General features: G+C 41.1%; 1 protein-coding gene across 1 annotated transcript in view; it reads left to right on the top strand.

Annotated features, from left to right (window-relative positions):
- LOC108275035 (genetic suppressor element 1) overlaps positions 1–25066 on the top strand; it is a 78533-nt gene that overhangs the window by 49650 nt on the left and 3817 nt on the right. The window contains exons 2-3 of the mRNA XM_053686042.1: positions 18084–18281; positions 24431–24642. Of these exons, the coding sequence (XP_053542017.1) occupies positions 18084–18281; positions 24431–24642 (410 nt within the window). The remainder of the gene's footprint in view (positions 1–18083; positions 18282–24430; positions 24643–25066) is intronic.

Raw genomic sequence — 25066 nt, 5'->3', positions numbered from 1 at the left:
TGGATGGATGATGTGAAGATCACTATGAGCTACTACTGAAATAGTCAAAAGAATATGTAGTTACTGTGTAGATATGCCAATTGTTTTTTTTTTTTTTTTTTTTTTTAAATCTAAAGCTGAACGACTTAAAAACAAACTGAAATAATATCAACTTGAATGTAACTGAAATATGAATAAAATGAGTAAAATGCTTTTAAAATATGATGATATATGATATATGATGTATGATATAAAATGTTGATATGATACAGAACATTTTCAGTGGTTAGGGCTCTATTAGTGGAAGACTCAGGAACAAAAAGTCCAATGACTCCAATAAATTGATGCATATTTGTCTAATGTGTTTCATAATTGAATAATTAGATTAACTCGCATTTAACTATGCACAACATTTGAGGACCCTTGGCAGAAAGTGTAGATCAGTAGTTCTTAAAGAGGGATTCCTGAAGCATAGCCGGTAGGTCTGTGATTTTTAAAAAAAAATTGTTAAAGTGGTGGAAATTAAAACCCACCATTATCAATGTTATTATATTTATTATTGTATTATAAAATATTATAATAATAAAGGTCTGTGATTAAAAAAAATGTTAAAGTGGTGGAAATTAAAGCCCACCATTATCAGTGTTATTATATTTATTATTTTATTTTTGTTTTTATTCTTTTATTGCTCCACAAGGGTATTGGTAGTAATTAAATTCAGTGCAGCTCAACAATAAACAATACACGAAACAATAAAGTGCAGTGCAAGTCAGCACATGCAGGATATGTGCATTAATACTGAGTTAGTGAGCACAAAATAAAGCAGAAAAGTGTGTGCAAATGTTGTAATAGCACAGACGGACTGAAGCTGGTAGTAGAAGTAGTGATTGAGGGAGATGTTTGACATTAATGACTATAAATTATAACTATCAGAATTATGAGTGCAGATTTGATAAAATAATAAAGTGTGGTCTGTGCAAACATTATGACAGTTTAGACTGGAAGAACCAGTAGGTTTGCAGCATCTGAAGAGTTGCTTATCAATATCAAATGTTAGGATAATTGTTAAGCTTTTAGTAGTTATTAGTCTGTTTACTGGTCATTTAAACTGAATGGGTTTAGAAATTAAAAACTCTAAAGCACCAGTAAACGAAGGGTTTCTTGGAATTTATATTGTTAAATGCCTCAACCAACCAGGGACCCATAACCTTATTCTATAGTTTTTTATTACACTGGTGCAAATTGCAACCTATCATTATCAGAGTAAATAATTGTTGGTCTGTTTTACTGGTCACTTGAATTGATTGAGTGGGTTCAAATCTGAACGGGTTCAGAATTAAAACATAACTCTCAGTCGCCAGTAAATGAGAGGGTTTTGTTTTCTTCACTGAAGTGAGGTGAAGCTCTGAGGACAGATATTAGCCTGTTATGATAGCGAGTGAGGGCTCGTACGGAGCGCGTGCTTCTTTCGGTGGGCGTGTCACTAGAGCAGGTGCTAAGGACAGACTCCACACAAGTGTGCTTCTAAGCCCCGCCCCTGCTGCGTGTAGCCGACGCTTGAGCTCTGAGCTTCCGCGCGGCAGAGCAGCTTCACTCGCGTAGCGCTTCACATGGACTAACACCAAACCGCGGCTTCTCTCTGATTAAAGGTGAGTTTTCACGCTGATAGCATTTTATTTAGCATTTGGTTTCCGGAACCCCGTTTCCGTTAGTAGCTTGACACGCGGTTTTCCCCCTCTTCTGTATTTGTTTTTGTTTACAGTCGCTAACTTGACCAGTTGCGCTGCTTTCCTTTCATTGATAAGAAGTGTGTGCGTGCGTGCGTGCGTGTGCGTGAGTGCGCGCGCGCGCGCGTGTGTGTGTGCGCGTGTGTGTGTGCGCGTGTGTGTGCGCGCGTATGTGTGCGCGCGTGTGTTACACACTTCTTCACTACGTCCAGGCTAGTCGAGGAATCCCTGCTCTAAACTATTAATTTAACAGGAATTAAAATAAGAAAATTTATTGATATTAGTGCCTGACTCAGTTGTTTATTGTTGTGCTGCTCTGCTGCTGTAAATATCCCTGAAATGTTCACCAGAATAAATGGAGCAGTTTATATAGAGGATGAAGAACACAATGAATACAGGAGGCTGGTTTTTCCCCCTCTTCAAAAACATCTGAATTTAAATGTTGAATCACAATAAAGAGAAAGGAAACACTCAGAACAGTATAAACACAGGAGTCCCTTACCAGCTGTGTATGTGTGTGTGTGTGTGTGTGTGTGTGTGGTGCGCAGTTACATGTGGTGATGACTTGTTTTGGGTATTTTTGTCATGTCTGCAGTATTTCCACCAAACCGCTGATGTTGTTCTGCATCATCCTGATGAGCCATATGGGAAATGAAAAGAACTTGTCACTGAAGGGTTGTTTTGCCAAGTGTCGACTTTCTTCCCTGTTGGTTTCGAGATCATGGTCAGACAGCTAGATTTTGAAGTAATGTCACTGTATACCGAATGCCTGGACCAGATGCCATCACGTCACTGTAAGGCTAGAGTTGACCTCACACCACTCGATCGGTTCGATTGCAAATTCGAGACATTGCAGAAGAATGAGTAACGATCTCGTGCTCGGCTTCTCTTGCTCTGACAGAAACCTCACTCGGCCACATGAGGAAGTTTTGTTTGGCCTCAGTATCGTCTCTGCACCGTAAACTGGGAAGGCTGTAGTACAAATGGTCCGAGACTGGAAATACAGGATCGGTGTTATGACAGGATGGTTAGAGTCTCACTGACGTACCTCAAGGCTCAATTATCCGTCATGATGAGTGACAAGAATTATGCTTTAAGCACAGTTTCCTTGAGTGGGATGAAAGATTAATTATAGTGCCGAGTACTTATAGACCCTATATACCTAGATGTGTATCTAGAGACTTCGTGAGATAGCTGATGATATCAGAATGTACAGCGTGATATGAAGTCACTTGACTGCCATACAGGCCCTTACACACTGCTCAGTGTTATAAACAAAAACAAAACCTATAATCAAAAAGCTGAATTTGACAGTTTTCTGCCTCTACATGCAATTTAAATGTTTCAAAACAGTTTATTGCTTTAAAATGACCTGACATTGCGTTATGTATGTAGCTTGTAGTTAGCCGTATAAGTCTCGCGCTGCTCTGCTACATTAGCTTGCTAGATTACACTATTTATTTGACAAAACACAGTTAGGCAAGTAAGGCTGTACTTGGAATCTTGCAAAGAGATCACAGTGTTTTATGGACTTCGATGGTCAGACTTTGGTGTTTAACTTTTTTTTTTAAATGGTTTATGTTAAGAAAATCTGATACTGTTCTCTGTAATACTCAAATTTCTGTCATGTATCTTTCTGCTCTTTCAAAAATCATCACTTCCTGTTACATGTCACCGGAGTGGTGGTTTCAGTATTTCACCCTCTTGTCACCTATCGCGGACAGTAATATGTACATCTCTGGACACATGTGTGATGAACAGGTTGAGATGAGCTTGTGTGTGTGTGTGTGTGTGTGTGTGTTTTGTAGATGTCTGGCTTAGTGCACCCTCGAGCAGAATGACCCATCCGTTCCTAATGTGGTCTGGCCTGTTTCACACAAAAGCAGCACTATCGCTGTTTTCCGTGCTTTGTGCGTGGGGCAAGTGTCACAGGAACTCTCCACTGAACATCTGACTCCATTAGACACACTCCCATTCACTCGCGAGTTCTTTCACAGTCACTCAGCTGCCCGTTCCAATCTGTCGAACTGGGAATGGGTTAAATAACCGAGGGCCAGTGAGGCGGTGAAGACACGAACGTGCCTCTGCGCTGAATATCACACGTATACAAACGTGTCATGCTGATGTTTTTGATGCATCAGAACTCAGTAGAATGTGTCAGCGTGTGAACGCTGCATATGTACAGTGTTGCACAGTGATACTACGGTGATGCTTGAGATATTTGCCTTTAGTGTATATAAAGCTTTTACTCGAGCTCTGCCAGGCAATTTATTTACAGAGTGCAGTTAATAATAACGACTTGTTTTGCTACTGAGGGTCTGGGTCAGTGCGTAGTGAAATGTGTATGTGTGTGTGTGTGTGTGGTTGTAAGTGTGCAAAGCCATATTGTATTAGGATTAGCTCGGGTTACTGCTGCTACTCTCGTCTCTGCCGGTCAGCTGTTATATGCACTTACACAACCCACCCCCATGACCAAACACACACACACACAGACACACCTTTGTTTGCTAACAAACCACAATTTCGCTGTGTGAGCTTGTGTGTGTGTGAGTGAGGGAGAGAGAGAGAGAGAGAGAGAGAGAGAGAGATGGTGTAAAACAGACTACTCCTGCACTGGTTTAACTGCAAAAGAAACAAGAGATGAGTGTGTGAGCTCAATGTATTTATGCGGCTGAGCCAGTGCTAATCAGTCCCTAAACAAAAAAACAATTGCCCTTTGCTGATAGTGCAAGAGGAAGGGGTGGAGATGAACAACATATCACCCCTCCCTCTCTCTCTCTCTCTCACTCACACACACACACACACACACACACACACACACACACACACACACACACACACACACACACACACACACACACACCTCCCTGTCTCTCTCTGTCAGCACATCTCTGCTTGTTTAGTAAGGGCTGGAACTCATGACATGTTTAGAGTTTGCACTGTCAAACTGTGACACACACACACACACACACACACACACACACACACACACACACACACACACACACACACACACACATAGACAGGAAATTTTACTGGACCTGTTTGTCTCATGGGATGAAGCTGCTTTATTAATGCAAAGCTCTTGGAAGGCATGAAAGTGCTCTTATTTCGATGACTTTTATACGAGCTGGTCAGACAGCACACACACACACAGGGAGAGCCTAAGTGAGAGAGCTCACCTCCCGGGCTGTCATTACTCTATAAACTGCCCTGTTTCCCATCTCCTCCCTCTGCCCTGCCTCGCCTCCCACTGGGCAACACACACACACACACACAGACACACACACTACTATTAGCCTGCAATTACTGCCTGAAACAGAGGGAAAGAATGACAGAGTGGAGGAGGAATAGAGAGAGAGAGAAGGAGAGGGATACAGAGAGGGAGGGAGAGAGAGAAATGGAGAGATACAGAAAGAGAGCGGGAGGGAGAGAGAAAAGGAGAAAGATGCAGAGAGATAATAGAGATAGATATATAGATAGGGAGGGAGAGAGAAGGAGAGAGATACAGAGGGAGAGAAGGAGAGATACAGAGAGGGAAAAAATGAGAGAGAGAGGGGGAGAAAAGGAGAGCGATGCAGAGAGGGAGGGAGAGAGAGAAATGGAGAGATAAAGAGAGGGAGGGGATAGATAGATAGGGAGAGAAGGGGGAGGGAGAGAGAAGGAGAGAGATACAGAGAGGGAGGGATAGAGACACAGAAAGAGATAAGAGAGGGAGGGGATAGATACAAGAGGGAGGGAGGAAGAGAAGGGGGAGATATACAGAAAGAGAGGAGAGAGGGGATAAGAGAGGGAAGGAGGGAGAGAAGGAGGAGAGAGAAAAGGAGAGGGATACAGAGGGAGAGAAGGGGAGAGCGAGAGAGAAGGAGAGATACAGAGAGGGAGGGAGATAGAGAGAAGGGGAGGGAGAAAAGGAGAGAGATACAGAGAAGGAGGGATAGAGATAAATGGAGAGATACAGAAGGAGAGAGGGAGGGGATAGATAAGAGAGGGAGGGAGGGAGGGAGAGAAGGGGGAAGAGATACAAAAAGAGAGAGAGAGGGAGATAGATAGGGAGAGAAGCGGGGAGAGAGAGAAAAGGAGAGATACAGAGAGGGAGAAAGGAGAGAGATACAGAGAGGGAGAAAGGAGAGAGATACAGAGGGAGAAAGGAGAGAGATACAGAGAGGGAGGGAGAGAAGGGGGAGAGATACAGAAAGAGAGAGGGAGGGGATGGATAGATAGATAGGGGGAGAGAAGGGGGAGAGAGAGAAAAGGAGAGGGATACAGAGGGAGAGAAGGGGAGAGCGAGAGAGAGAGAAGGAGAGATACAGAAAGGGAGGGAGATAGAGAGGAGGGGATAGAGAGAAGGAGAGAGAGAAGGAGAGAGGGAGGGGAGAGAAGGAGAGAGGGAGGGGAGAGAGAGAAGGAGAGAGAGAAGGAGAGAGGGAGGGGAGAGAATGAGAGAGGGAGGGGATAGAGGGAGGGGAGAGAGAGAAGGAGAGAGGGAGGGGAGAGAGAGAGAAGGAGGGAAGGAGAGAGGGAGGTGATAGAGAGAGGGAGAGAGAGACAGATGAAGGGGAAGATGTTCTGATTAATTACTAAACAGCAGGAAGTATTAAAGCTACTGAAACAGTTGATTATGTTGATCATGTACGTCGTCGTTTGCCGCTGTAATGAATAGATGTGTTAATTAATAGAACTGAGACATGAATGAAATGTACTGTTTGTCTTAAGTGTGGTCATTCTTTATATTTCACTTCATCTGCTGTATAAAGTCATGGCGTTGGAGTATGGAGTTGCCAGTTGTGGAGAGATGTAAGTGCTGTTTGAATATTTCGAGTATTTGAGATGTCCAGCTGCAGCTCTGGCAGAGGAAAAGCCAGAAAATAACATTTTGCTCTGCACTAACTGTAAATCAAGGTTTGTGTCATGGTTTAATCACGGGTTTACACGGGATACATATTCAACTGCTTTCATCCGTATTAGAAGATTGATGTTATAGAAGATGTTATGAATCAAACTATAAACAGTATTTACTGTAAATGTGAGTTTCCTCATGATAGACACACAGGAGGAGTTAGAGTTCCTCATAATAGACACTAGGGATGTCAGGAGAACCGATACTTCGGTACTAAGTCAGTACCAACATTCTTAAACGTGACGGTACTTGCTTTTCTGCACTATCGTTGGAACGGATTCTAATGGAGGTACCGAGGTTGCAATTCTTCCAGACCTGATGGGGGCAGCAAATACACACAAGTGTTTTAGTTGGTCCACAAGTGGTGAAGAAGAAGAAGAACGCCTACAAGCACACTGGAAAATCTACAGAAGATTAGCTTAGCTTAACAAGTTTAGCTCCGCCCCGACTCGTTGAGATCAGTGCAACCGATGCTATCGTTCATTTCAAACAAAGCGAGAAATTTGGCGAAGCACCTGAAATTCAGTCCTATATTATTTTTGTTTGAGGCAGCTGGCATTGTAGCCGTGAAACCAGCTAATGTTATGCTCCACGTAATGTTAGCGATAGCCTATTATTTGTTAACGGCGCTAACACATTGCAATGTTATAGACTACCTCCTAATGTGCCACCATGCATCGCCATTCAGCCCGTGTCCTGTCAGCTAAATGTAGCCTAATGTCACTAATAATTATTCACATGTTCATGCTTTTAATAAATCTTTCTGTCCTGCCACCATATCAGTCAATTTAAACGAATGCTTGCATTCAGAGTATAAGGGTGTGTGTGCACGCATTTGTGTGTGTGTGTGTTTAGGAGTGCACCTCCACTCATTGTTAGACAGTGTTTGATATCTAAAGTACTCTCCCTCCCTCCCTCCCTCTCTCCCTCCCTCCCTCCCTCTCTCCCTCCCTCCCTCTCTCCCTCCCTCTCTCTCTCTCTCTCTCTCTCTCTTTGCCAGTATCAGCCAGAGGAGGATTTCCTCCAGGAGAGTTTTTAATTTAATTTTTATACCACACCGTGGTATCGACTTTGGTATCGAGTATTGTGTACTTTTGGTGGTATAGGTACCGACTACTAGATTTTTGGTATCGTGACATCCCTAATAGACAGACAGTAGAAGTTAGAGTTCCTCTTGATAGACACACAGTAGGAGTTAGAGTTCCTCTTGATAGACACACAGTAGTAGTTAGAGTTCCTCATGATAGACACACAGTAGGAGTTAGAGTTCCTCTTGATAGACACACAGTAGGAGTTAGAGTTCCTCATGATAGACACACAGTAGCCATGTATTAGAGTTCTAGAGCAGAAGGTGAAAGAAGATAAATAACAGGCTAATCACATAAGTATAGATAACGACGCTGTATAGTCTGAGATCCGTTCTTTTCATGTGGCCGTTGGTTGTGCTCTTCTGCTGGAAATGAAGACTTCTGTCATGCATCACATTATCAGCTGTTAGTTTTCAATGACATCAGTGCCATTAGTTGCTTTTTATTAGTAAAGAACATTCTTAATCTCTTCATTGAAGAAAAAAACAGCGTGTGAGTGTGTGTGACAGAGAGAAGCGACAGGCCACTGTTCTTGATGCATGTTCCAGATGGCACTGAGGTGATAAGCACATGAAGGAAGTGTGCACTGTATTACGTTCAGATAGGGTGTGTGTGTGTGTGTGTGTGTGTGTGTGTGTGTGTGTGTGTGTGTGTGTGAGAGAGAGAGAGAGAGAGAGAGAGAGAGAGAGAGGGGACCGGGGCTGTGTGTTGCTCCCTCACTCCCAGAACAGCAGCAGGAGGAGACCTGGAGTAGACTGGTGGCCATGTGGGAGTCTGTAGTTGTGGTGTGGTTCCCGACACTGCGCCTTTCCCAGAGGCCTTTGGGAGTCGCTACAGTGGTGCAACAGCTGCCCAGAGCCACACATTTCCCTAACGGAAGCACACACAGAGCAGGTCTAGGACACACACATGCACTGAGCAAATGACTCAGCCCTGCACTTTCTAATAAAGTAGTGCAACAAAAAACAACAGCTATTTAACACTATTCTGCAGCCGTACATCACCGTGTAATAATTACAGTAAAGAGGAAAGCCTGTTGAACACAAACAGGGCACATCCGTGTCGTCTAATCTTTCAGCACATCAGTCATTAGAAGCCTTTGCTTTCACAAAAGCGAAGCGAGGGATGATGAGTGGAGGACAGGAGGAGACAAAGGCCGAGAAGAAAGAGTAGGTTTGATTAAAGGGATGCGTTCACTCACACTCTCTGTACACTTCCAGTGGAGAGGGGTGAGGTTAGCTCTACTAACCTATACTCATACTGTTCTCTATACTCATCTCTCTTTCATCTAGCTCTCATGCTTCACTCCTTGCTTAATGTATTGCTTTCTGTTTCTCTCCTCTACAAAGCCTAATCGCTGCCCTGTTTGTTGATGCACATCTCATTTGTAGGGCTTTACATCTAATCACATACTAAGCAAAATCAAAGCGTTGGCCTTGGCAATTAGTTGATCACAAAAGGCCATAATTCAGGCGTTTAGTTTAGCGGTAGTGTGCTCAGTCAATGATTTTAAATCACTGAAATGTTCTCACAGTGCGCTCACATGGCTGAAAAATCATTACAGTTCCCTCAGCGTGCACAGAGGCTGTGTAGTAAGACCTTGGCTTTTAATTAAATACGAGGATTGCCATGTCACTAATAATAATTACAGTTATTTATTTTTCAACAGAATAATAACAGCTGTAGTTATTGTTACCGAACATGTCTGCGCTTGTTATGTGCATACTTTAGAAACTTCATTTCTCAGAGGAGATGCGTGCATTTAAAGACGAAGCTTTTCCGAAGCGTTTTAGTTGTCTGTCTCACATCTGTCATACAGAAAGAAACATGTCCATTTGAAGTAACATTTCCACACCAAACGTGCATCCGTTTTCTCCTATTTTGTGTAATCGGTATAAATCATCATCATCATCTACCATATTCTTAGTCCGTTCAGGACGTAGCGGTTTTGCGATCGTAGAAATGAACGCAAAAATCAAGGAAGCGCTGCACTATTCGATGGAGCTTGAAATAATTTTTCAAAATGAACGCAGAGTTTCTGCAGATTTAGGCCAAAACGTGTGTGACGTCATCACAAAGTGCCCTGTGACATCATCACAACACGCATTCAGCCAAAGCGGTCTTTGATTCACGTGAATACAGCTAAAACTTCTCATTTACTCACAAAGATCACTGTGAAAGACCATGCAAAGCAATTTCGTGCAGTTGCGACTTCGCAGATTCAAGTAGTTTTCCTGCAAAGCATAAAAAACTCCTTGAATTGTTGTTCAATAGTGGCTTCTTTAAAAAGAAAACAATATAGGCAGGGAGGTTATGAGTTCCTGAACCTCACCATGTAAGCTACTGACCTACTCAATGCTGTTTTCATTGGTCTTTGTATATACAGTATGCTTTTGTATACGTTTAAGCTCGTGGACATGAGCAGCAGAATGGAGATTTACAGTAGTCGTGTAGGAAAGGAGCTTCAGATTGAAGGCTTTCTCTATTCATCTGCTTTAGCTTAATTCCTTTCTTCTCTCAGGCTTGTGCTACTGTAAACCTACATCAGGTCACTGTAAAGCTCAAAACCTGTCAGCATGGTATGTTTCTAAGTATCGGTTTTTAGAATATACAGTATTCAGAATATACATTTATACATTTATTTGTATTCTCTCTCCTACTCACATGTTCTTTGATAGACATAATATCTCTCCCCTCTCATGTTCAGTTCTCATTCTCACCCACACTGTGTTTTTTTCTTCTCCAGCTGTTATTTAGTGTCACACATACAGTAGGTACACACACACACACACACACTCACACTGAGGTTAATGAGCTGAGGGCAGGTGTGTTTGAGGCATTCTCTGGTCTTAATGAACACCAAGGGCACCTCAGGTCCCTGTGGTCACCCACGCATCACTGCTGTCGTTGAGCCATTAGGGATGTGTGTGCCTGTGTGTTCCTGCAAGCATGTTTCTGTGTGTGTGTCTGGCGGTACACTCTACAAAACAACCTGACATACCATCCATCATCCCATTTTCCCCCCGTTGCTCTGCTGTTAAATTTCCATAAGTTGGGCATGTCGGGTAGGGCAGGGTGGATTTGCATGACCTGTGCTCTCTAATGAACAGGTCTTTGGGAGTCAGAGGAAACTACGGGACTCTAGGAAGAAACTACTGAGCCACTCACTGTTGCTACTATATAACCAAATTTAGTAGCCAGTCAGCATTTTCACTTGCCAACATATTGCCACTCCTTTTCATTAAAGCATGTCCTTTTTCCACCTTCTTACCTTTTTCTATGATGTGCAGCACCGTTATGTTATCTACCAAAGAGGCAGGTAAATGAAGTCACTTAATACTGCAAAAAATTAGTCAGCGACTTTTTTGTTTTGAAACTGTATTCCATTTCACTAAGCTTAAAGCAGTCATAATGAGGTTACAAAATAAAATGTGTATATGGATTGCTGCCAGAGTCCTTTCAGAATTGCATTTGAATGTCAAGTACTTAAAAGATTAGCATTTGAATGCATACACGTTATGTAATGAACCGAGCAAACTAATCAAGGATGATCATGAGAAAGTAATGCCATAATTTATATCATAAATGCTTTGCTGCTGATATTCAAATCCAGGCACAGAGTGTTGCTGCTCCATAGCTCCATGGTGCCTGGTTTGATCCATATTCTCCCTGTGTCATTGTGGGTATCCTCTGGGTTCTCCAGTTTCCTCCCAATTTCTGTAAAACGTGCTGGGAAGTGGATTGGCTATGCTAAATTGCCCCTAGTTCAGTGTGAGAGAATGTGTGTGTGCATGGTGCCCTGGGATGGACTGGTGTCCCTGGATCCACTGCAACCCTGACCAGGATGAAGCATATCCCGAAGAAGAAGGAAGGAATAGATTAATGATATTTAGCTAGATTTCTGCTTATAATTGAGCAATCTGACTTCTTATATTGTATATGCTCATTACATAGAGTGTAACATAATGGCATTGTTAAACCTATGTAGTGAGAAATAAAAAAAACACATGATTTTGAGAATGCCTGTTGGAAATACTTAACATTTTACATCAAAACTAAATAACATTACATGTAATTCCTACATTAAAAATCGTGAATACACAATATGTTTATTTAGACCCTTTATTTGGACCATCAAGTGGCTCAATAGTAGTTTAGCCCAAAAAGATTAACAATCATGACTAAGCAACTAAAACTAGAACATGGGATCTTTTTATATTAATTATATAAGTATTATGAAAATCTGAATACTTTTCAAGCAGAATTGTTTTTATCTTGTATGTACGTCTGCCTTATAGGAACTACAGCTATTTTTCTACAACTCCATTTTAAGTTTTACATTTTTAAATTTCCATCATGAAGAAAAGTTTGGGATGGACAGATTGGGATAACTATTGAGGAAGTGTTAAGGAGAAGATAATAATATACTAGCATGCCCTTAACGTTTGTGAACCTCAAACAACAGTTCCTTAAAAGTGCATATAAAGCCTGCAGAAAGTCAACAGTTTAAAAAAAAACAACAAAAACTAAAAACTTTAGTTCTCAGAAAAATGCAGGAATGGTTTCCTGACACAGAGGATTTTGTATAAAAATCAGTCATTAATAGATGAAAATATCTCAGAAATAAGCTCACAGATTGGTATGTTACCTGACCGTTAAAGTGTAGCATGTGAGTGTTACTAGATAAGAGTCGATATTTCATTCCAAAACCATTGTGCAAAAATACACAGACAATACTATATACAGTGGTGCTTGAACGTTTGCGAACCCTTTAAAATTTTTTATATAGATCTGCTTTAATATGACTCAAAACATCATCAGATTTTCACAGAAGTCCTAAAAGTAGACCAAGAGATCCCAATTAAACAAATGAGACAAAAATATTATACTTGGTCACTTATTTATTGAGGAAAATTATCCAAAATTACATATGTGAGTGGCAAAAGTATGTGAACCTCTAGGATGATCAGTTTAATTTGAAGGTGAAATTAGAGTCAGGTGTTTTCAGTCAATGGGTTGATGTAGGTGTTGGTGAGCACCCTGTTGTATTTAAAGCACAGGGATCTTATCAAAGTCTGATCTTCACAACACATGTTTGTGGAAGTGTATCATGGCATGAACAGAGGAGATTTTTGAGGACTTCAGAAAAAGAGTTGATGCTCATCAGGCTGGAAAAGATTACAAAACCATCTCTAAATAGTTTTATTCCACCAATCCACTGTCAGACAGATTGTGTACAAATGGAGGAAATTCAAGACCATTGTTACCCTCCCCAGGAGTGGAGACCAACAAAGATCACTCCAAGATCAAGATGTGTAATAGTCCGCCAGGAGCCAGGGTAACTTCTAACTAACTTTTAACTAACAAAGGAGCCAGGGTAACTTCTAACGACAAAAGTTCTCTCTCATATTAGCTAATGTTAATGTCCATGAGTCAACCATCAGGAGAACAACAATGGTGTGCATTTCAGGGTTGCAAGGAGAAAGTCCATACCAGCGAATTCCACCGGAAAATGTCAGGATATCTGTCCATGAACTGACTCTAAAGAGAAAGTTGTTCATGCAGCAAGACAATGAACCTAAGTACACTAGTTGTTCTACCAAAGAATGGTTAAAGAAGAACAAAGGTCATGTTTTGGAATGGTCAAATCAAAGTCCTGACCTTAATCCAATAGAAATGTTGTGGAAAGTCCTGAAGCAAGCAGTTCAGGTGAGAAACCCACCAACATCCCAGAGTTGAAGCTGTTCTGTACTGAGGAACAGGCTACAGTTTCTCCAAGCCGATGTGCAGGACTGATAAACAGCTACTGGAAAAGTTAAGTTGCAGTTTTTGCTACACAAGGGACACACACCGGATACTGAAAGCAAAGGTTCACATACTTTTGCTACCTACAGATATGTAATATTCAATCATTTCTGCAATAACTTAATGACCAAGTATAATATTTTTGTTTTAATTGGGTTTTCTTGATCTACTTTTAAGACTTGTGTGAAAATCTTATGTTTTAGGTTATATTTATGCAGAAATATAGAAAATTCTAAAGGGTTCAGAAACTTTAAAGCATCACTGTATGAACAGAATTATCTTTATATCTCTGCGGTTTGTTTTTGTGTGTGATTATGTTACCTGGTAGTGCTCTGCCTGTGTTCATAGCATAGAGATAGCATCTAAACGGGTCACAGACAGCAGTGCTTCTAGATTAGAGATTAAAGTTGTGCGTGACACCAACACTCATCATCATCACCTCAGTATGAGTGTGGGTGTATGAAAGACAGAACGAGGTGTTTATTGAACATTCCTAACTATCTCTTAAACCTGGGATGTTTCATTGGGTTTTTTTCCCCACGTGCGCTCATTTCCTCTTTCTTCTTCTCTTTCTTAAGCCAGTTTTAAACGGTGTATTTACAGTGACCTTTTAAGATTAATACCCGTCACACTGTTTGAAATGATGATAAAATCTTGGCTGAATTCTATAACAGATTCTGTGATAACATGTTCATGTCAGATTATACAATGGAATCCCTACAAAGATAGACCTGCAATTAAGGAAAATGACTCTATATGTTTTCTATATGTAATCGATCATGGCGATCCAGGCTCATGCAGAAAACGGGGTTGGATAAACGGAAACATTCTTCAAGGTGAGCCTGAGGTTAAAAAGGATGCTTTTTTTTCTGTCTTTTAGCATGTTTTGTTTACATTTCACCAGTGCAACTATTGTGTATGTAGCTGTCCTGTGAGTTTCGCATCATTCTATGCCATTCTCCTGTTGATGTGCTTTGGATGAGCGTTGGAGCAGCAGTCACACTCTGAGATTTGAATTCAAACTTTCTGCCAGAACTTTATCGGCTGTTGTCTTTGGCTGCAATGACACTAAATCGGTGAGCATGTCACATTATGCGTTTTAAGACCACCAATCTCAAGTCACAATGAACAAATTATTTTACGATGTGCAAAATTGGGCTGAAAATTGTATAGTGTAAATCCGGCTTAACTCTGTTCGTGTCTTTGTAAGCACTCACACACACATCCATGTACCTAAAGTCCTGAAACAGATTCTATAGCTCCTGGAATGAGATACTGTTCTTCTTTCTGCATGTCTATAATCTAAGGTGACTAATCTGTCAGACAGCAGACTGAGCACACACTCGTAGGAAGGCCGTATGACTTCATATTTATAAATAAAGGCAATAAAAAGAAGGTGATTAGTGTAGGCAATAGCTTGTCTAAATGTGATGTGGCATAATTGCAAGGTTGAAAATGCTTTTTTCCCCTTCTGTTGCTCATCGCTTACATCATTCATCTACAACAACTCTGCACAACTCTTCTGCTTGTTTCTCTCTCCCTCTTTCTCTTCTTGTGTATAGTGAAACTTGTTTGAGGCTTCTGGGTGTGATCTTTCATTATAGAACTCCTGCAAAGGTGCTCACAGTGCATGGGGAGGGGCCAGAAAAGAGGGAGTGACCCAAAACACAAGAGGAGTGGTTAGTGTTCAAGAGGAGGGTGTGGTCTAAAGTAGCAGGGGGAGTGATCAGGAAGGAAGACCTGGGATGGAGATGGGGAGGAGATGTTACAGAGAGGAGGGTGTGGTCCAGGGTAATATGGTAGAGGCAGTGAGAAGTGTGTGGCCTGTAATAATAGAGCGGAATGATAGAGGATGCCGTTGTCTGTGGTAATAAGGACGAGTGCCACATAAAGGTGTGGCACATGATAACTAAGAGGAGACGGGAGGGTGTGGCTTGTCACTGTACAAGCAGTTACTAGACTGTGGGGGGGGAGTGAAGTAGAGGGCAGGCCATGTGACTTCACAGCAGCTGTTAGATTGAGAGACAGAGAAAGACAGAAGGAGTGTGTGTACGTTTGGCTGCAGGGAGTAAACGAGTGTGAGGTGCTGTGCTGCTGGGATATGAGAGAATTTCAAGTAAGCAGCCTTGAGTGTGGTGGTTTGTTTTTAATAATAGAATACAGAATATACAGGGCAGTGATCTGGGTGTTATATGCGGATGACCAGGAGACTGGAGGTACTGGCGTAAACCATTAGGTAAGTCTGGATACTTTTTGGATTAGATAAATAGCACACTTGAATACTAAGCATTCTGTGTGTGCATATGTGGATGTATCTTTCTATAAGGAACTTGTTGCTCGTCATGTGTTTGAATAAGTACTATTCATTTTACATGTTACATTTCCACCTGCATGACCTCTGTGTGTAGTGAATCTGAGCAGAGCTTCAGCACATCCATGTGTGTGCTGTGTTTACATGCGTGATGGAGAGTCTAGCTGGAATGAACTTTCTCTTTAGGGGAGTCAGGGGACATACTTATGCTAACTAGAGCCCCTAATGTGGCTAGTGTCATTAATAATTGCTCCCTGCAGTTCAACATGAGAGCAGGCGGGAGCAGAGTTGACTGTCGTAGAGCTTATGATGAATGTCAGTACTATTGGCATGGGGTGGAAGATATGGCAAACTCGTACACAATACATCAAATTGATTTATGCTGTGAGTGCCTGGAAAATAGCAGTGCCACATTTAAAGAACATATTAAGAACAATAAATTAAGTATTTAATGAGATTTTGGATTTGCTGTGTATAAAAATGAACTGACATATATATGGAAAAGAAGGGTAAATATATTTTAATGTCTAATCAGGTATTAGTTATGGATTCAGTCAGTGTTATATAAGTACTAACAAACAGTCTTAGAAATCTAAGGCCCCTAGATGCCATTTAAAGCAGGGATGCCAATCTTGTCCGCAAAGGGCCGGTGTGGGTGCATGTTTTCATTCCAATCAAGCAGGAGCCACACCTGATTCCACCTGTTTAATCAGTTCATCTTGGCTTTCAATAGAGTCGGGTTTGGCTTCTGCTTGATTGGAATGAAAACCTGCACCCACACCGGCTATGTCCGGATAAGATTGGACAACCCTGAACTAGAGGAACCCATAAAGCACATGTTCCCACCCAGGACCTGGGGCACCCGCTATCCTGCATATTTTAGTATTTTCACTACTCTAATACCCCCACTTCAGGTGTGTTGGGATAGGGGAAAACACAGATATGTGCAGGGGTACTCCAGAACCAGAGTTGGGAACCCGGTTCTGTGTAGAACCATATGATGGAAGGTTTCTCTATGAAAACTCATTCAAGACTGAAATCCTTAAGAAGCTAAAAACTCTGAAAATTGATTGATCTAAAAAAAATATGTAAATAGTAAATAAAATATACATAGTAGACACTTTTTAGTTAGTAGACAGTTTAGCGTCATTTTTGTCACGGTCAGCTCTATAACCTGCTCAATATTTGGATCGTACACTTCCTCAGTTATACGTCACTTCTGATAAAAGTACCTACCGAATAAATACATGTAAATAAGGTTCACACACTCATCCATTATATTGTCATGGGCATGTTGTGAGACACTATGCACTTCCCATATTCATGAAGCATTCCCTGTAGGTTTATTGATGCTGCTGTAGTATGGTATTGATTTCCTCAGGAGGTGTAGTTTAATCCACTTCCTGACTGATTATTTCTGGTAAAGTGTGGTCTATTATCTCTGCGTTAACTTAGCTGTAGGACAGAGAGATGTCGTGTTAAGCATTCTCCTCAGAAATGCTCTTATCACAGAACAAAAGACAATCTAATATAAATATGACTATGATGTTTTGTAGTGGAGGGAAAAGCTTGTGTAAAGATACGTACATGCAAGATATGAAAGGAACAACCAACATAACACCATCAGAACAGCTACAGTGCTGCTAGCATTGATTCTACAAGTCTTGCGAACTGTACTGGAGTGATTAACACCATTCCTCCAAAATATATTCCCTGAGTTGGTGTTTTGATGATGATGATGATGATGATGATGGGGAGCAATGTTTAACATGTCTTTCCCATATGTGTTAAATTGCATTGAGATCTGGTGACTGCAGAGGCCATAGCATATGACTGACATTATTTGCATACTCATCAAACCATTCAGTGAGGCCTTGTGCTCTGTGCATATGGGCATCCCATCATCCTGGAAGAGACCACAGCCTTCAGGATGGAAGGCTTTCATCATAGGATAAGCGTGATCAGTCCGAACTTTCCGTCAATTTACAGTGACCCACTCCAGGTCAGGAAAACGTCCACACAGCACAGTTTTTCCTTTAATTTGTCGTGTGTTATTGAGAAAGCAAACAGGTTAAGAGGTCATGGCCCTGTGTGACAGTGTCGCTTGTCTTTGGTACACATGCATTTAAATTTTAGGATTAGTTAAGCTTTTTTGCTTATGGTGACTGGAATGCAAATTCGAATGTAAATGATCACATTTAAATCTCTCTCCCTCTCTCTCTCTCTCTCCATCTCTCTCTGACCCCTCCCCCTCTCTCTTCTCTCTTCTTCAGGCATGAGCCATGAGCCAAAGTCGCCATCGTTAGGAATGATCTCCACGGCAACACGCACCACGGCTACCGTCAGCCCTCTCACCCCCTCCCCCATCAGCGGCACGGTTCTGGCCAATGGGAACACCGCTTCCCAGTCCGCTCACTCTGGATTTGCCGCTGCTCTCCGCAAACTGGCCAAGCAGGCGGAGGAACCCAGGGGTGGGTGTGTCCTCTCGACTGTCCTCTTTTGTATTTGTTCTTTTCTCCACCCCTTTCTTCATCACTCCGTACACATGGCCTGACTCTAACTTGCACCTTTATACATCAACAAATCTACAGACGTTTACACCATTATAACATTTTTTTACATCCCTTTCTCATCTATCCATCATGCATCCCTCTGCCTCTCATCTTCCCCTTTTTTTTCCTATTCATTCTGCTCAGCTCGTGTTGTGTGGCAGCTGAGCAGTGCCCGTTGAGGGCTATTTGAATGTTTGTGCTTGTTTCTTCTCCAGCACTTTAGTCTCTCTGAAACTATCAGTGCAATTCCACATTTAAGCTGAGCCTCGTAAAGCCTTAAGCTCAGTAGATATCACGTGTCTTGTCTGTGTGCAGAGAGATCTGATCTGTGCACCTTGCTGCTGCCTTTTTGGTACTATTTATTTATTTATTTATCTATCTATCTATCTAAAGACCTGGGTCTATTAAATTGCCATCCCTATTGCCACCCCTACACTGACCTCTGAGAGGTTTATCACTCCTGTGCGATTCAGGCAGATGTATATCCTCATTGTGGTCGTGTAGGTATTTTTGACCAAATCTTTAGATTTGCCAGCATCTATAGTTTGGCCATAGCACTTATGATTTTTGACATTATGGTGTGCTAAAATATTGGATGCCCTTTTTGCTTTTGTAAAAATGAGTCATTCATTAATAAAATTGTCCCGTATGTTTGCATGTAATATTTTCTTTCAGTCTGTAGGTAATCCTTAATTTTCTTTTTTTATATTTTAAGTATTTTGTATTCCTGTTTGTACATAGTAGTTAGATATTTTGCCTTCATGTCAGTAATAAAAGCGTAAAGGCCGAGATATGCAATATATATATAATATATAAAACTCACCCACACGATTGTAGACTGTTTATTAGTGTGTGCAGTATAATGTGGACAGGAAGCAAACTGCTGACTGAATATGTACACTCAGCTGGTTGCTTGCAAATCCAAACATTTCTGCCTGCTAGGGTTTTCTTGTTAGCGATATCAAAAATAAATAATGAATTAAATATCAGTCACTGTGCAGCCATTATAGTAATATTATTCTATTATTATTTTTGCACATAGGAGGAAATCAGATATTCAGCAAATGTAAGTTTGTAATATACAGAATTAAATGTGACTACACAGAAAAAAGCTCAGTTGTTACAATCAGTCCAGGATACACACACACACACACACACACACACACACTCTCACTCTCTTTTACACTGCACTCCAAGGTCTGTTGCTGTGGTCAGATCACACGGAATAGATTTGAATAATATTTGCATGCGGATTTGACGGGTTTTGCTGGCACTTTGTTGAGGTCCCCATCTGTCTGTGTGATTGTGTTCTACCCAAAGCCAAAGACAAGAGACACACACACACACACACACACACACACACACACACACACACACACACACACACACACACTCTCTTTGTTTTCTAATGATAGATTGACACACTGTTGAGCTCGGGTGGAATTTGCCTAGAGTCATCAAACTACCACTCTGCTGTAAATGAATAAATGTAATTTTTTTTAAAACCCTTCAGACACAAGCTGCAGATTAAAGGCCAGGGTCAGGATGGGGCTGCTGGAGGGAGAGGGATGAACTGAGTAGGTCATTTGAGGAATCACTTCATTAAAAGCTTGAGAGAGAATAAAACTTCTGGGAGAATTCTGTTGGCTGTTAAGAGGTGATTATGGCACTAGCTCCCCATCACTGAGTGACTGTAGTTTATTGAGCTTATTAATAAAGAAACCTCAATCTTTCAAGAGGCAGCTAATGAATCTTCTCAAGACAGAATCTCCTCTTATCTGCCTGTTAGTGGTCTGCCTGGCTGCTTTCTCTTTTTTTTCTGTTTTACATCGAATATCTGTTTATTTCATTTCTTTATTTCATTTGGCATGTTTATGATTTTAATCATAAAATCATAAAGGTGATTTCACGTAAATCACCTTTAGGTGATTTACAATTGAGACAGCCCAAGCATAGAGATTAGCAGATGACAGTTAAACATTTTAAAATCTTTTTTCTATCCCCTGTGTCTGTGGTGTGTCTGTGGTGTGTGTGTTTGTGTATATACGATTGGGGTGGGCGATATTACAAAAATATCATATGATTCTCAAAGGCATTTGTATGAAACAGTATGTATCGGCTTTCTCACTCCATGCAGTACAATATTGTCCCATTTGAAAAGCTGTTATAAAAATATTTGTTTATTATTAATAAACAAATCTATAATAAATGTATTTTTATTTTGTATATTTAAAAAATATATATATTTTTTATTTCTAAACAAAAATACACTACAAATATTTAAAGGGGTCATGATGATGCTTTTTAATGTTTTCCTTTTCCTTTAATGTTTTCCATTGTATCTGCTTGTGCATGTATATCTGCAAAGTTACAAAGCTCATAATCTCCCACAAAGGGATTTATTCTGTCTACCAGAGAACACTGCTCCAGACCTGCCTAAAACACCTCGATCCAAGTCCAGATATTACTTCCGCAAACATCTACGTCACAATTTGAAATATCAACATAATGATAAGGGGCTTTACATTTCCGACACACACTTGAGGTTTTTATCCAATCACAATGCAGTGGGTCAGCTGGCCAATCGGAGCAGGAGGGGCTTTGGAGAAACCGGAACTCAATCGGAGCGTTTCAGGCGGCCTGGGAATAGAGGTACTGCGATAATGTACAGGATGTGAAAAATAATGTGATTTTTGAACATTAAAGCATGTTAACCTATTCTATTACACCTAATAAACAGAATAGTGAACTTTTAAAATCATCATATGACTCCTTTAAAACTGAAAAAGAGAAAAGTTTAAAAGATTTAGCACCAACTTTAACATCACACCAGCTGCTTCCAGTCAGTTTGTACTTACTTACTTCATTAATTACTTCATATTTTATGGTATCCATGATATCTCAGAAAAGCATTTCGTGACACAATTATCATGATATCGATATTGAATCGTATCATATCATTCAGCCCTGTGTACCATTACCACAGACAAGACTTTTATTTTTATTTTATTTATTTATTTATTTATTTATTTATTTATTTATTTATTTATTAATAATACATGTTTTCTTGTATTGAGAAACGGAAAACTAAAAGGAAAACTTATTTATGATCGTTGTCTTATGGCAAGTGGTGGGGCATCAATAATTGTTTCTGCACAAATTGTCTTTGTATTTGTTAAATAAGTTTCACATCCGTATAATTTTCCCTTTCAGAGGTGGGGCTGCTTTTCTGTGTGGGAAGAATTTCTAGTTATGTGTAGTTTAGTTTCACTTTGGTCATGACTGGATGCCACAAAACCTAGTGTTACCAGAATGACATGTTGTATTGCTTCAGAGGGAAAGCTACAGTTTTGGTAAGACGTCCTCTCGGGTCTTTATTGTTCGATTGTAATAGCTGTAGTTTTGAATGCGTGTCGTGTATTTCAAACACGAACTGACAGTAAAACTGTAAACCGCTTTACACTGCCACTATAAGTGAGATTTGAATCATGTAATGTGTCAAAGTTTGTCTGTTTTTATCGCATGTAGACATTAGATGCAGTGAATAGTAGGCTTGAGAGGATTTCTGATTTATTAGCCGATAGAGTCCAAATATTGCGACAGCTTTTAAGCTGATTTAAATGTTTGTAGGAAACTGTGGTGTCTCGTATTACGTTTTCTTTTGTCCTCTTTTGTATCCTATACGAACCGTAATAGCCTGCTCTCTGAGAGCAAAACATCTTCCTCCGATGCATCTTGCCTTCCCTTGTCCATGCTTGCCAGACAGATAAAGCTGTGAATGTCTTCGCTTGCAAACCATGAACAGGGTTTAAATTTAGAAAATGAAGTGGTGTGGTGTTTGTCAGTACGACTTCACTATCCAAAAATGTAGTAAGTATTTCCAGTGCTTTGAAAACAAAGCACATGTATGTGTAGTTTCTGTCATTTTCTTTACATTTTATAATGAGCTTGATTACAGCTAATAATTCCTTGGATTTATTTACAGTCCCGACTTCAGTTTTGCAAGCATTACTGACCTTACAGACCGGTAATTAGGAGTTGTTTAAAAAAAAAAAGCAACCAAAAGTTAATGCTAGTGACTAGCAGCTACAGTTGACTTGTAACCAGTTTCTGGGATTTTTTGTGGTGTAATTGCCTAATGTTTTTTGACACATATTGAGTATGTCTGGCCACACCCTCTTTAATATGAAATCCTTGCGTGATCGTCAGTCTGCGATAGTTAGGGGGGGACAGTAGCCCCGGTGTATAGCAGTTATGTTTAGTAGTATATGTGTAATGGCTGTTCCAGGGTCGAGCAGTGGCTCTCTGGCAGACCTGGTGACCTTCTGGTCATTACAACAGATCCAAGCATAGTCATTTTTGATTGAAGAACGTTTTTGTACATCACTAATTTTAGCTTTAACCATTGATGTGTTAGCTTTTCCTATTTGGCTTTGATTAAATAGAGATGGGGGAGCAAAAAATTGCAGGTATGTATTGACTGGTCCTGCTTATTTTCGCCGTGTGATGAAGTAGAAGCTGTGTAGCTGACTCAATAGGATTTCTTGACTAATTGCTGTTGGCCCTCTAGTGATTACTGAGCTATATAATGCCTGTCTCTTGGTCTGTGGACTTGCCTCACCACCACCCCCCCTCTCTCTCCCCCCCTCTCTCTTTATTTTTCTTTCTCTATCTGTGTCTCTCAGTAGTTTATTATTTTTTCAGCAGTGCCTCTGCATGGCTAAGCTCATTTGGGAAAACTGCCGCTGACTAGAGTTATTCTCCTTTGTTGACTTATGCATATTTGTGTGTGTGTGTGTGTGTGTGTGTGTGGGTATAGATCAGTGGCTGCTTGGACTACAGCTTTGGCTTAATCAAAGGCCACAGAAAAGCAGATTTTCTCTGACCTCTTCAGGGAGTAGCCCACTTTAAAGCGATGAGCATTGGCTTAGAGTAATGCGCGCACACACACACACACACACACACACACACACACACACACACACTCACACTTAACAGGGGCTCACAATTTAGGACAGATGCTTATGCTTACACACACACACACACACACACTTGTCACCTCTGTGCAAACCCAGGCGCCCAGAGAGGGGTTGACCTACTTTGCTCCTTTTGTTGGGTGGCTCAGACAGGTGCTGTGAACAGGGGTACATTTTGTGTTTGTGTATATGTGTGTTTGTGTCCCTGAGGTAATTCGTCTCTCTCTCTCTCTCACACACACACACACACACACACACACACACACACACACACACACACAAGCAAACATTGCACTGCTATGGGTTCTCTTTTATATAAGTAAAATGAAGCAGATCGGTGGGAGAACGTGAGCAAAGCTTGTGTATATATGATTGTATATATGACTGTGCGTGTGTGTGTGTGTGTTCAGACATTCAGAACAATGCACAGCAAAATCACCAATAGTTAAATAAATTCAGCTTGGCACAAATGTGTGTGTGTGTGTGTGTGTGGATGCACGTTTACTGCAGGGAGATTTTAATCACTGTTTGTTTCTGTAGCTTTGTAAACTGGCATCTGATCTGTCATTGAGAAGAGGGCTTTGTTAGCGAGGAGGTTGGCAGTCAGAAAGTGATGATGCACGTACACTTATCTGACAGCCTGCTTGTGCTTTCTGGCATGCACACGCGCGCACACACGCGCGCACGCGCGCACACACACACACACACACACACACACACACACACACACACACACACACACACACACACACACACACACACACACACACACATCTCTCCTACCTCACCACTCCTCTCGTTTTTTATCTCTACATTTTCAATGCATGTTTTTTTTGTTTCTTTTTCCTGGATTGCTGGAAGGTTTGTCATCTGCATAGCTTCTCACTAAGTGCTGAGAGGATTTCGGTTTGTGACAGGACTTGTAAAGCGAGTACTGAAGAACTTTAGCCGGCTGTAAGACATGATAATATCCCACACAGGTTTAACATGTTGTTTGACTTTTCTCTGAATGAAAAACAGTGATGGAGTTGAGTCACACAGCATTGTCCTCTGGTCATGAACTAACATCAAACTATTTCTTTTTACCCACAGGCCCTACCTCTGTCAGCGGTGAATCATCTCCTGTTTCCTCTCCAGCCACCAATCACAGCTCTCCGGTGGGCACGCCCAAGCGGGGTCCACTAGTGTCGGGGCCGGGTCTTGGGGCTCCTTCTGCCGTCCACAGTGTGTCGAGTACGCCACCCGTGGTCACCATCGCTCCTACAAAAACAGTCAATGGCATGTGGAGGAGTGAAGGCAGACAGGTGAGACTCAGCTCCTTATCGCTAACAAAGATATCTGAAAATATCTCACAGTGATGTGTTGAAAAGTCATGTGAAATCATGTGACTTGTGAATAGGGACAAGTCTTTCCTCTCGGTATATCTGTATATCATGTGTACGTTCGAGGTCACGGAAAGGTCACAGCACCATCAGCGATCATCTCTGCTCCTGTGTCAGCCATTACACAAATTCACCCAGTGTGCATGAGAAGTATCTGTGCCACACACACGATATCCCTCAGGATTTCTTTCCTCCTCTGTACCTCTTCCTTTCCTTTTCTTCTCCTGTCTTGTTTGATCGCTGACTGTCACCTCTGATGGATGTCTGTCTCCATACTATAAAAGGTCTGTGAAGATATGATGTGTTTTTGTAAAGACCGAGTTGGATATAGAGATAAAACATAACA

This window comes from Ictalurus punctatus, chromosome 14 (genome assembly GCF_001660625.3).
Source record: "Ictalurus punctatus breed USDA103 chromosome 14, Coco_2.0, whole genome shotgun sequence".
Classification (NCBI taxonomy): Eukaryota; Metazoa; Chordata; class Actinopteri; order Siluriformes; family Ictaluridae; genus Ictalurus; species Ictalurus punctatus.
Note: the sequence above shows the minus strand (reverse complement) of the source record. Positions and strands in the feature narration are given on the sequence as shown.